The sequence below is a fragment of the Ranitomeya variabilis genome, chromosome 4 (genome assembly GCF_051348905.1).
Source record: "Ranitomeya variabilis isolate aRanVar5 chromosome 4, aRanVar5.hap1, whole genome shotgun sequence".
NCBI lineage: Eukaryota > Metazoa > Chordata > Amphibia > Anura > Dendrobatidae > Ranitomeya > Ranitomeya variabilis.
Window position 1 is genome coordinate 288,434,501 of NC_135235.1, and position 14,507 is coordinate 288,449,007.

Consider the following 14,507-nt stretch of genomic DNA (forward strand, 5'->3'; position numbering starts at 1 on the left):
GGCATTTGCTAATATTATTATTATTACACCTGCTACACTTTGGGATAGGATCTTAGAGATGAGAATATCCCTTTAACTTTATCATCAGAGGGGTCTGACTGCTCTTATTCACACTGATCCTGAGATAGGGCTCCCAAATGCCCTGTTGTAATGAAGCGGTGGCAGAGAATATATGACACCACTCCATTCATGGAGAAAGCTGGGCATTGCACTCAGCTGTGGCCAGCAGTCCCATAGAAAATGAATGGAATAATGCCGCACATCTAGAAATTTCAGAGCCCCACTTGCAGGATCGTGGGGGTCGCAGCAGCTTCATCCCCCCCACCCCCATTGTTTAGAAAGTTATCTCCTCTCTATAACTTTGGGAATAAGAGAGAAGCATGACAAGTGGCATCACAATGGGGGTTTATTTTGATTACTTATTCATTTTTTTGCTATGGGACTCCCTTTCTCCTATGTATGCCAATGTCTGTGACCATAAAATACAAATACCCCACAGACAACATATTGTACGCCATAAAGTTGCTATAGGTACAAAATAAACATTGCTCCGATGATAAAAAATACTATTCTAGTGATAATAACTAAGCTATGGTAAAGGGTCCATACACGCAGGTACATCTGAAAGGTCAGGGCAAAACGGCCTGACTGCATAACGTGTCCACACTGGACTGTGAAACCATTGCTAGAATATCTCTTGTATAGGTAAATGTACGTCTTTCTCTTGCCGCCGACCTTACCTCCATCCGGGAGGAACGGCATAGCGCTCCCACCGGGCTCAGCGCCACTGCCAGTCCATGGTGCAGCTGGCAGGGGGTGCTGCGCAGGAAGCTGGTTGGCACCTAAGAGGAAGGTGAGGGCATAATCAATTTAGGAACACAATCTTGTGTCTCTAATTTACTAGCATGATGATGAAACTACTCATGCAAATCACTAATGGAGGTGAAATTTAAGCAGTACAAAAAAAAGCTGATTCTACACTATAGGTTCGTATAATAAAAGGAAAAATAATATATGATAAATTTGGTTAATGAAGGTAGCTAAAAAGAATAAAAAAATCACATGCTAAATATTGGGATATATATATATATATATATATATATATATATATATATATATATATATATATATATATATATATATATATATATATATATATATATATATATATATATATTATGCAGTGTTGCCCATAGCAAAGGACAAGCGACTGTCAAAAGCATCAGCAAGCATGTAACCGCTTTCTAGCATAATTGCATTTTACTCATTTCCCACACAGAAGGATCCTGTGTAGTGCTTGTGCCGGAGCAATGCAGAGATGGTATCTATAGCAATTGGATGACGCTATCAAACATCTGATTCTTCTCTGTATATGATATGTCATAAGATTTGTAATATGTGTGGCGTTAAAATCTCTCCTTAGTTTCAAGATGGATTAGAATCACAAGACTTGTGGATCTAAGCAGGATTTCACAACAGACCACATTCATTATTATAGAGATTTCCAAGACCTGATGAGGCTATTGTACTTAAACCAAAAAATCCATGTCAGAATAGCTGTACAATCCATCGAGAAATTATAACTATCTCAATCCACTTCGGCTAACTGACAGATCCTCATTGTCCCTCCTCCCTGCTTAGTTCTCACCTTGCTCAGTACAAGCTGCAGCTGTCGGTAAGACACTTAATACACCTGGGCTCATGACCTCTGTCATTCATAAAATGCTCATTTTCATAACAGGATTATACAGCCATTCTGATATGGATTTTTTTCAATGTAAGTATACCAGCACCCTCCGGTCTATTGATCTATTTAAGAATGTATATGTAGATCCGCTCTAGTGTTAGTATGACTGACAGATGTGTCCTTCCATTGCTTGTTTCTAAACCCGTTGGGTATGTGTTTTTTTTTTTTTTTTATAGATTGCTTTGATGGATGCCTCTGTCAGATGACATATTACAGCCATTTGTCACTTATAGGCTCCCACATAAAAAAACCAAAAAACACAAAAAAACAAAACCTTAATGTATACTTTTTTTCCTCAATAGTGCAAAATTGCCTTAAAGGGGTATTCTCATCTCCAAGATCCTATCACCATAAGTAGTAGTAGTAGTAGTAGTAGTAGTAGTAAGCAGTAGTAGTAAGAAGTAGTAGTAATAATAATATAATCGATAACATCATTAATAATAATATTAATAAGAAGAAATAATTTCAATTAGAAATGTAGTATAGTTATTCTGATAAGCTATGTTGCTTACCCCATGTGCAGGGCATTGCAGTAGCTTATATATCCATGGTTACAACCAATCATATAGTGTCACTTAGTCCTAACCATGGATACCTAAAGCTACAGCAAAGCCCTGCATATGGAGTAAGCAACATAGCTTATCAGAAAAACTATACATTACTAATTGGAGGGATTTGCTAACATTATTATTACACCTACTACATATTGGGATAGGATCTTGGAGATGGGAATATCCCATAACGTAATTCAAGAAAAGTGAAGAGCGGACACACCCGTATCCTAGACCATTCCATATGTTAACATATAGGAGAGATTTTACGAAGCACACATATTCAGTTGTTACATGGAGATGGATTTCGCAGATGGAGGAATGTAACAGTGAGTACTTACTACGTGGCCCCGAGCCTGTGTCAAAGTATGAAAAGAGGGAGTCTAATTCATCTGGACAAAACAGGGAATCGCGACGGAATTTTCGCTCAAATTTTGCCGCTGGAAACACAGGAAACAAAAGAGGGTGAACGCACAGAGACAACAACATGATAGAAGCATGGAAGACACAGACCACATTGCATTAATATATAAACCATACATGTACACAAGTAAAAAGAGAAGTCAAAGGGAGGAAAATTAAATATTGTTTAAATAAGGTTTTTGTATTACATATATTTAAAAAACGCGTTTTTTTTTTCATATTGTGATATTTATTTATTTTTTTAAATTAGCGCTCTTGCAATTTTACAGCTGTTTTTTTTCTTTTGAAGACTCGTACTTCCTGTCCTTTCAGCAGGAGTTTACAGCAGTTTCCTTATCATCATAGAAAGGTAACACCTTTAAAGGGAATTTGTCAACAGTTTTCACTCATGGAATCTGAGAGCAACATAATGTAAGAGCAGAGAGCCTGATTCCAGCGATGTATCACTAACTGATAGAATAGATAGTTAGATAGTTTTCATAGAATCCCAGCATTCTCTGCTGCAGATCCAGCAAAGCTCAGAGTACTGAGCTCTGTATAACCCCTCCAACACCACTGATTGGCAGCTTCCTGTGTACACTGTGCATAGGCAGAAAGCTGTTACTCAGCGAAGGAGGCAGGGTTACTCAGATTAGCTGGACTGTCATGCATGTGAGACCTAGTCCACTAGTGATAATCTCTTACAGCTAAAACACTGATTGTATTGAAAAGTACAACACACAGCTGATTAAGTGACATATCCCTGTTATCTGGTTCTTTTCCCCTACATTTTGCTGCTCTCAGAAAAAAAACAAAACCTAAAACCTGCTGACAGATTCACTTCAACAACAGATCGCTTGTTGTGATTAGTGAATCCTAGGTTAAGTCACAGCTGACCCTCTTCTTTTTAATAACCTTTGCACATGCTCATTAGACACTTCAATATAGAATTAGTCTGTTCATTGTGGCTAATGTGCATGTGTTGTTTATGGAAAGGAAATTAGAAGTGCCCTAGTGGCCAGTGTGAAAATTGCAAAATTTCTAGTTTTTATTTATTTTTTAATACAGACTGTGACAGGAGAAAAAAAACAACAAAACATTAGACCACTGTATTTAAGAATAGTGAAGAAATAGTGAAGTGTTCTCTGGGCTAGTTAAAGGCATACCTGAGGAAAGCATGGCTGGAGACGTGTTTCCGCCTTCGTGCCTGTACTTTCTCCGTGCAGACGGAGCTTTGATGGAGCTGTTATTTCGCTGACATTTTTTCACGCTCCACCTCTGAGACTTCCGATCGTTATCAAAGTCTACGCTCCCCAACCTCTTCAAGAACTTCTTTTCCACATACTTTGCTTTTATCCAGGCCTCTTTGTCCTGTCTGCAACAACACAAACTTTTTAGTCATAGAAAACAACGTACAATGTAATGGCGTCCACGGAATCCTATAGAAAGGGGCTGAATTATTGGCCATTCTGGATTATCAAAGGCTTAAAACAAGTATATAAAAACGCACTTGTAAGGATATCAAGCCTTTACAAGGACATTGCAAAATAGAAACTGAATTAATATTCTACTGTAAAACTTTGGAAGCGTTTTATCAGTATTCTCTAATTGGTTCTGTCTGCTCAGAGTCTTGTATTTTAGTAGTAAAGTCATCAAAGACCTGATTTTATATTCTAATTATTGCAATTTAAAAAGGTTGGAGACTTCAGAATTAGCGGGTTTATTTTATTTAAGTGGCTGATTATTGGGCTACGTTCACATGTCCAGTAATCATCCGTTAGAACGGTTCCAGCAGCAATCCGTTGACAAACAAGACGTGCAGACAACTTTTTGGGCTAGAATTTTTATTTTATTTTTTTACTTCAACTGGATCCGTTAATCAATTATCCATTTTTCTTTAAATTCTAATGGATCCGTTTATTACTTACTGGATCCGTTTTCCATAGACTTTAACATTACAAAAAAAAAAACGGATCCAGCAGAGAGAAGGTATTTAAAAAAAGGACTAAAGTTCTGTCTGCACAACTTTGTTAACAGATCACTGCTGGATCCATTCTATCGGATGATTACTGGATGTGCGAACATAGCCCAAGCAAGCGCATATTTAGGAGTCTGGCCTCCTGTAATACATACCGAGAGCAGCCGGGTGTTGGCTTTTTCAAACCTAGTTGTTCACACTTTGCCTCGTAGATCTGATTTATTGTGCTATTTCCCAGCTCACACATTAACTTGTGGGAGAGAAGGAGAGGAAAGTCGTGTTAAAACGTCTAATATTCCGTTTTGCTAGTTCTAGAATGCTATGTTGTTACCTTAAGCAGCTCTGGTTCCCAGGAGTCCAATGTAAGAGAACGTACTTTAGAACAGTGCACCCCAAGACTCCTGCAAGACATAAGACACAGCCCATGAGACACAGACACATAAGACACAGACATTGCACAGCCCCCTGAGGAAGCCCACGCGAAACGCGCGTTGGGGCTGCGTGGTCTGACCTATTGCCTGGACGAAATTGGGTGAGATTATATTTTGATATAAGGATTTGCACTGCCTACAACTCAGTCACGTGTATAGAGATATAGCCACATTGGCATTATGCTTCTTTTACTTTGATTATATTCATGGTGGTTAGATAGCGGTGTAATACAGAATATATACTATGATCTCTGACTTCCCAGTCCTGTGATATATGCAATTGTGTCGGACCTTTTTCTGTTCTGTGTCCTTCACTATATATTTCTTTGTCTTTGAAAAAATCTTTTTCTAATCATGTATGTGGTGATTTTATGATTATATTGATAACTAATAAATAATTGACATACTTTTTATACAGGGGCAGTTTTGTACTCCTTTTTTTTCTTTGTATATTATTGTATTTTGGAGTATTTTAGCCTGTTTTTAACATTGCATTTTTTTATTGATTTATTTCTTGGTTTTTATTTAAGACATAAGACACGTCACAGTATTATTCTTCCACTGGTTTAAAAAAATCAAGACGAATAGATAAAAAACTACATTCAGCCCAAACCACATTGTACGTATGCAATAAAAAAAATATATATTCAATTTTTTTCTATGAACCAACTAGATCCTGTAGAGTCCTTGTGTAACAGGAACAGCCAGACCTTATAGGATTTCTCCAGCCTTAAACCAACTCTGATCATGCCCCGAAATGAGCAACCAGAAGAGAAAATGCAACAATGGAGCGACTAATTAATAAGTTAATACTGGAAAAAGAACTTTACTGTGCAGATGGCATTGCTATATAAGAATTAAGTTGAGTAAGGGCACACGATTGCAGTCAGACGGCCATATAAATCGGACAGAGATCGGACCGCAATGCACGGACTGGCCGGCGGCTCTCCCTACCCAAGCATGAGAGCTGTATTTATGTCTATGTAGCGGTCATGTTCAGTAGGGAGAGCCACCGGCCAGTCTGCATTGCGGTCCGATTTATACAGCTGTCCGACTGCGCCCCTTAGAGAGTCTGATAGCTGCGATTGCTGTCCTCTGGACCCTTAACCATCAGACCTTTAGGGCATAGGTTTGTCCATAGTTGAAACTTCTATGTCCTGTATATTTATATTAACGCTAGCCATAAACTAAAAAAGACATACCTGTGAATTCCTGAGCACTCAATGCAAAGTGTGATTCCTAAATTGATGCTGGCCCACCGGGGGTCCGTCTGTCCACAGTCGCAGCATTGGTCATTGCCAGCAATGCTCTGCACCCGCTGCAGGATGCTTTCTCCCTTGATGCTACGCTCCCGCGAGTCACTGGCAGAATCAATGCTACTAGTGGAAGGGGATGCAGTCCTGTCAAGCCTCTGAACACAAAAATACCCATTATGTCAAATACTCTCTTGACCAAAATGTATAGAAGCAAAGTCAAGAACATGAAGAAGAAATCAGCCTATGCATGTAATATGTTAGAAGATTTTCAGAACCAACCTCTATGTAGTAGTTTTCTGGGGTTTCCCGGTACGCGGAGGCAATGCTGGCTTGCACAGCTTGGATCCAGGATTGTCGTAGTTTCTCAGAGTCGGCTTGTAGCATGCAGCTCCTGGCAATTTTAGATATAGAAATGGTTAAAAATCACCAAACTTAGCAACTAAATATCATAAATGTGAGCAGAAGAGCTTACAGTCTGTTCTTATACATGAACAAAGGCATGGCCGTCCTTCACTTCGCTTACCAGGCTTTATAGTTAATCTTTTCTACTTTATATATTCCATATAGGTTTAGTTCAAGTGTTTAAGGTAAGGGCTACACATAGGATGAAAGAGTTCATCTGCAACATCGGAAGTACTGCCTTATAAATGTGGTCGCATGCTATACATGATGTCAAATGACCAACATGATAGTTGCCAAAAATCTAAATCTGCTGGATAATTGGGGGTTGCAGGTCACAAGCGACTTTTCCAGCTTAGAGTTTTAATTTTGGTGCAAATGTGTTAAAAATAGGAAACCAAGTCTTATAGAAATGAGTATCTGCAATACTACCACTAGGTGGCGCTATAGTACACAGTTATAATAGACTGATACCGATATACAGCAGTGAAAGTTAAATGCAAAAACTTGGGTGTACTACTTTAGTGCACCGATCTTTCCTCATGGGTTTAATGAAGTTTCCAAAATACTAAATGGAAATAAAAGCTGCAAAGTCCGACTGATGCTCCCTAGAAGAATCGTGACTGATATTTTAATTTCTATAGATGCCATATGGCTCCTTAAGTAACATCTGCTGGGGGAGTCTGGGCAAGGGGATCATAGGATGAATCATAACCGTGGATCGTGACCTTGCTTAAATCATGGATTCCCTTGCTCCTGTGAATGCCTGAACTGAACTATTCTAACAATCGCTGGTCTACACAACACAAATGAGTGCCATCTCATTAGCATTACTTTGGAAAGGAGGGTGGCGTCTTAGAAAACAGATGTCGACTTTAAATTCCAATGTAAACTTTATGTGAACATAACGGATTATATTATATAATATATATTACAATAAAATTACTTTACCTGTGTGATTGCAGGAACCATACCATGACATATGTATATTGTTAAATGGGTAAAATTACAGAGGAACAAAGTTATACTGAAGTATAGTTCCTGACATTAAAGGGTTATTCCCATCACTCGATCTATTCCAGGTAAGACTGTCGGATATAGAGGAGTACACTTTTCCAGTCTCATAGAGAATGAATGGAGCGGTGGACGTGCACGCCCCCATATGTGGGATTCGGTTGGGGTTCAAGCGGTCTTCATTAATGGGTTATTCCCACCATTCCATCTATTCTCGGTAAGACTGTCAGAGATAGAGGAGAATGAATGGAGCGGTGGACGTGCACACCCCATATGTGGGAGCGGTGGACGTGCACATCTCATATGTTTGACCGGTTGGGGTTTAGTTCTATTAGTCTGAACTATGTGTTCAACTTACTTGGAGGGTGAAACCACTTCAAAACAAAACCTTCTTTCTATATCTTCGCAGGGCTTCACTGTGCACAGTCTAAGGTCCTCCACGACCACAGTCAGACCATCCTGTCAAAACAGAAGATATTAGATTTCTACCTACACATTTGACATCATCTAGTACTGTAAATGCAATATAGAACGTCACCAAAAATCTTGATCCAGGATTGCACCATGTGTATTCCAACATAATTTGCAAGAATTCTGTCATTGACATAACGACCTGTCCCAGATTTAAGGGTTAAAAAATGATCCCCAATTCAAGACCCACATCACCTGAAGAAGGCAGACAAAAACTGCAAAGAGTGTCTTTCTACAGGACCCATCATGACTACATAACGAGGTCTGTAGAATTTTGCATTAAGCCACGACAGAAAAAGAAAATTTGCTATGAATTTTTCTAGCAGATTATAAAAGATTACCAGAGGTGCCAGCAGCAGATTTTAGGGAAATACAAAAATGATCAACCACCCCTATAAGACGTCTTTTATTCCGACAATGAGGTTATTGGGATGTGTTGACGACAACTGCAGCCACTTCTCTTTCCCAATTTACGGGTGACTTGGCATGACAGATTTGGGTAATTTGATTTTCCTGGCACGGTTCTCCTCTTACCCATTATCTTGATTGCTGTCATTCATATAGACAGCCTTTCAGATAGTAATTATATAACCGGGTTGATTGAGCCAATAACTATTCCCAATGACTCATCCTCAGCTCCGAAGCTACAGTGAATCGCACTTCGGGAAAAGCGAAGGCAATCATAAGTAAAAGATTTTTCGGGAGAAATGCCTATGGGTGGGCTGACCACATTCGTGCACAATCATAATGATGATTAAAGAAAACAAAAATAATCACAAATGTGTAAAAATGGTTGGATATAAGAAATAGAGGCTCAACTAAAAGTTGCTGAAACCCACTGCAAAATGTTACACTTTGCCCATCAACCACTGTCACATTGTAGGATGACAAAGTAAAGGTGGTTCACCAGGCATCTAATATTGATTAGCGTAGGTCATTAATATCAGATCAGTGAAGGTATCTGGCTAAGGGACCTCCATCAATCGGCTGTAAAAGCCCTCACACACATTAGATGAGATTTGGATGAATCCATTCATTGTGTAGCAGCCGCTGCCAAGTACCACAGATCAGCTCCTATTCTCTTGAATAAATGATCATCAGCTTACCTTCAGCTTCTTTTGGTAAACAAGTTGACTATTTTGTATGGAAAACCACCTCCTATGAAAAAAAAAAACATAAAAGTTAATAGGACTTGAAGATGTCTGAACCAAAAGAATTTACCAATATGCATCACAAAATACTAATAATCATAGTTTCAAGGTTGAAAGAAGACACAAGTCTATCAAGAACCTTATTTGGATTACTGTCAATGATTCTGTATGAAAATCTTACTTTTTCCTTATATCAAACTCCATGGAGGTAAAAGAGAATTACATATATACAGTATGCATGTATACAGTGGGGAAAATAAGTATTTGATGCACTGCCGATTTGGCAAGTTTTCCCACCTCCAAAGAATGGAGAGGTCTGTAATTTTTAGCACAGATGCACCAACTGAGAGAGACAGACACTAAAAATAAAAACTAGAAAATCACATTGTATGATTTTTAAAATAATTAAATTGTATTTTATTGCATGACATAAGTATTTGCTCACTGACCAACAAGCCAGAACTCTGGCTCTCACAGACCTGTTAGCTTTTCTTTATAAAGCCTCCTACTCTGCACTCATTACCTGTATTAATTGCACCTGTTTGAACTCGTTACCTGTATAAAAGACACCTGTCCACACAATCAATCACACTCCAACCTCTCCACCATGGCCAAGACCAAAGAGCTGTCTAAGGACACCAGGGACAAAATTGTAGACCTGCACAAAGCTGGCAAGGGCTTCAGGACAATAGGCAAGCAGCTTGGTGAGAAGGCTACAACTGTTGGCGCAATTATTAGAAAATGAAAGAAACACAAGATGACTGTCAGTCTTCCTCAGTCTGTGGCTCGATGCAAGATTTCGCTTCGTGGAGTAAGGATGATTCTGAGAAAGGTCAGGAATCAGCCCAGAAACTACACGGGAGAACCTGGTCAATGACCTGAAGAGAGCTGGGACCACAGTCTCAAACATTATCGTTAGTAACACACTACGCCATCATGGATTAATATCCTGCAGGGCACGCAAGGTCCCCCGGCTCATACCAGCACATGTCATGTTTGAAGATCGCCAATGACCATCTAGATGATCCAGAGGAGGTATAGGGGAAGATCATGTGGTCAGATGAGACCAAAGTAGAACTTTTTATATAAACTCCACTCACAGTGTTTGGAGGAAGAAGAAGGATGAGTACAACCCCAAGAACATGGTCCCAACCGTGAAGCATGGTGGGGGAAACATCATACTTTGTGGGGTGCTTTTCTGCAAAGGGGACAGGACGACTGCGTCATACTAAAGGGAAGATGGATGGGGTTATGTATTGCGAGATTTCTGCCAACAATTCCTTCCCTCAGTAAGAGCACTGAAGATGGGTGATGGCTGGGTCTTCCAGCATGACTATGACCCGAAACACACAGCCAGGGTCAACTAAGGAGTGGCTCCATAAGAAGCATTTCAAGGTCCTGGAGTGGCCTAGTCAGTCTCCAGACCTGAACGCAACCTGAAAGATCTGGAGAAGATCTGTATGATAAAAAATACAGACCTCTCCATCCTTTGTAGGTGGGAAAACTTGAAAAAACAGCAGTGCATCAAATATTTATTTTCTCCACTGTGTGTAAATATATTTAATAAGAAAGAAGTTTTCAATACATGACATGGACATAAAAGGATAAACTGATACTGGCCATTACAAATTTGCACTCACCGGTTCCACGTCTTGAATGCATTGCTCGCCCTTTTGAAGAGGTAGCCCTCCATTACAACCCCATTGGGGGCATCCACATTAAACTCTGCTTTGGAATCATCATAGGAGAAATCCTGCCAAAAGCAAATAAATGGTTACTTACATAGTTTATATAGTATTTGCCTCAATAATAAGCATGGATTTAAATGGGAATCTGCACCCAACGTGGTTTAAAAAAATTGAGAATGGATTACATTAAATATAGAAATAATTTAAAAGATGGTCAGGTCATCAGGTCATCAATTGGTATCACACTGCGTGATTCACACTACGAGAATATGCCAATTGTCTCTTTAGAGAGGAAGAGGGCTTGAACTCTAGTGCCACCTATTGAAGTAGCAATCATACTGGCATGCCAAACCTGGCATATCACCCTCCACAAGGAGACACCTTGCTCCTTAGATCCCAGTCTTAGCCTCTCCCTCATACTGGCATGCCAGACCTGGCATATCACCCTCCACAAGGAGAAACCTTACTCCTTAGATCCCAGTCTTAGCCTCTCTCTTATACTGGCATGCCAGACCTGGCATATCACCCTCCACAAGGAGAAACCTTACTCCTTAGATCCCAGTCTTAGCCTCTCTCTCATAATGGCATGCCTGACCTGGCATATCACCCTCCACAAGGAGAAACCTTACTCCTTAGATCCCAGTCTTAGCCTCTCTCTTATACTGGCATGCCAGACCTGGCATATCACCCTCCACATAGAGAAACCTTACTCCTTAGATCCCAGTCTTAGCCTCTCTCTCATACTGGCATGCCTGACCTGGCATATCACCCTCCACAAGGAGAAACCTTACTCCTTAGATCCCAGTCTTAGCCTCTCTCTTTTACTGGCATGCCAGACCTGGCATATCACCCTCCACAAGGAGAAACCTTACTCCTTAGATCCCAGTCTTAGCCTCTCTCTCATACTGGCATGCCAGACCTGGCATATCACCCTCCACAAGGAGAAACCTTACTCCTTAGATCCCAGTCTTAGCCTCTCTCTTATACTGGCATGCCAGACCTGGCATATCACCCTCCACAAGGAGAAACCTTACTCCTTAGATCCCAGTCTTAGCCTCTCTCTTATACTGGCATGCCTGACCTGGCATATCACCCTCCACAAGGAGAAACCTTACTCCTTAGATCCCAGTCTTAGCCTCTCTCTCATACTGGCATGCCTGACCTGGCATATCACCCTCCACAAGGAGAAACCTTACTCCTTAGATCCCAGTCTTAGCCTCTCTCTCATACTGGCATGCCTGACCTGGCATATCACCCTCCACAAGGAGAAACCTTACTCCTTAGATCCCAGTCTTAGCCTCTCTCTTATACTGGCATGCCAGACCTGGCATATCACCCTCCACATAGAGAAACCTTACTCCTTAGATCCCAGTCTTAGCCTCTCTCTCATACTGGCATGCCAGACCTGGCATATCACCCTCCACAAGGAGAAACCTTACTCCTAGATCCCAGTCTTAGCCTCTCTCTTATACTGGCATGCCTGACCTGGCATATCACCCTCCACAAGGAGAAACCTTACTCCTTAGATCCCAGTCTTAGCCTCTCTCTTATACTGGCATGCCAGACCTGGCATATCACCCTCCACAAGGAGAAACCTTACTCCTTAGATCCCAGTCTTAGCCTCTCTCTCATACTGGCATGCCTGACCTGGCATATCACCCTCCACAAGGAGAAACCTTACTCCTTAGATCCCAGTCTTAGCCTCTCTCTCATACTGGCATGCCTGACCTGGCATATCACCCTCCAAATGTGAAACTGGCGTTGGTTTGGACAAAAAAAAAAATAAAATAAATAAAAGCAATGTATCTTTACCCAAATAATAATTTTCAGTGTTATTTTACATAAAAGCATGTTTCTTCAATGTATTTGCACAGAGACAAAGGTTCATTCCCCCATGTGTACAAGGTCATTTTATTTGAATACACCATAAAATTAATTAATAATTGTTCACTCTAACAAATTGTAAAAATTGATGATAGAAAAAACAAGTATAGGGTATTTTTTTCAGTACCGTTTAAAGATCGGCCATTTTGTAAGCCGATTTCATCAGGATGCCTGCAATATATTTTAATGGTAACTCCAAATACCACTGATCTAGAAGTGACACATTCACTAGGGTGAGACTCCTGCTAAAGTAATAGGAAAAAAATCTGAGTATTTCGGCAAAAAATGGAAGCCCCAGAGGCATAACTATAATGGATGCAGAGGTCGCACCCGGGACTGACAAGCCCTTAAGATTCCTCTGCCCTATAATTTGGTTACAGAATTTTAATTAAAGAGTCATGTTTATGGAGCCCCCATTACAGTTTAAGCACAATTGGGAAGAAGTAGAGTAGTAGCCCATAGCAACCAATCTGGATATTGTAATTTTAACATGTATTTAGCAATGTCTAAATTATGTCCATAGCAACCAATCATAATCCAGAACTCATTTTTGAAGCACAGGCTAGAAAATGTAAGCAGTGAACTGATTGGCTACTGTGGCTTGCTCTTTTATCATCTGTCCAGACATGTTGCTCTACATATGGCCGTTGTTTCAGTCGCAGGTTAATGCACATATTAATAAAGGAATAAATGTTCTTATGACAGGAGTTTATTAGGCAGACTTACTATAGTGACGAATTAAGGAAAAAGAGGTTTTCTTAGAAGGCCACTATAAGAGCTGTCAAATATCCAGCTTTCCTGAATGACAGAAAAGTCATCTTAAGAACAGAAATTTAGGAAAAATCCTACTGAGGTGGCACTACACTTTCCAGATATTACCAATAAACACCAACTAAATATTCCTAAAAAAGCTACTGAAAAAAGACAGCTGGAGTCTGACAGGTTGCTAAGGGCAACTGCTCCAGTTTTACCTGAAATTGCAGATTATGCCTCTGAATAAGCCGCCATTTTTGGTACCACGTAGAATTTGCCTCAGGTCTTTCATTCCTTTACTTGGTGACCTTTCTGTCAGATCATTAGGGATGATCATTATGGAACCAAATGCGGAAATGTAAAAGGCCCAACTATAGACGATCAAATACGTCACAAAGGTGACATTTACCAGCCTCCTTCAGCTTCCAACTTCTGTCCATAATGACTGTACTGGCCCCAATGTTAGACTCAGTGCCACCATGTGCAGTAGTCTGGCTGAATGTATTTCTAAGACTTAAGGCTCATGCGGTGCAAATGACCATATTTTCGCGATCATCGGATCGCACCCGGACCAATGTTATTCTATAGGGGTCATGCACGTGTCCCATCTTTTCCTCGGACAGAGTCTGTCCAAGAGGGGAAAAAAACAAAAATCTCTGCATGCACAAGTTGCATACGATTATTGGATCGCACTAGGCCACTGAAGTCAATGAGTCAGTGAGAAAAAAAATAAAAAAACGGACTGCACTTGGATGACATCCGATTTTCATGGACTGACTTCA

The 14,507-nt window shown here is 40.2% G+C and overlaps 1 protein-coding gene across 4 annotated transcripts in view; it reads right to left on the reverse strand.

The window, feature by feature from the left end:
- The window catches only part of ACAP3 (ArfGAP with coiled-coil, ankyrin repeat and PH domains 3), a 137,287-nt gene that overhangs the window by 19,879 nt on the left and 102,901 nt on the right, over positions 1–14,507 (reverse strand). For 3 of the 4 annotated variants that reach the window (XM_077250122.1, XM_077250123.1, XM_077250121.1), the window contains exons 11-20: positions 11,041–11,153; positions 9,356–9,407; positions 8,137–8,237; positions 6,645–6,756; positions 6,312–6,520; positions 5,010–5,079; positions 4,834–4,928; positions 3,867–4,075; positions 2,640–2,738; positions 741–842 (exon numbers count right to left, since the gene is read on the reverse strand). In XM_077250122.1, the coding sequence (XP_077106237.1) occupies positions 741–842; positions 2,640–2,738; positions 3,867–4,075; positions 4,834–4,928; positions 5,010–5,079; positions 6,312–6,520; positions 6,645–6,756; positions 8,137–8,237; positions 9,356–9,407; positions 11,041–11,153 (1,162 nt within the window). The remainder of the gene's footprint in view (positions 1–740; positions 843–2,639; positions 2,739–3,866; positions 4,076–4,833; positions 4,929–5,009; positions 5,080–6,311; positions 6,521–6,644; positions 6,757–8,136; positions 8,238–9,355; positions 9,408–11,040; positions 11,154–14,507) is intronic. The other variant, XM_077250124.1, reaches the window with a different exon arrangement.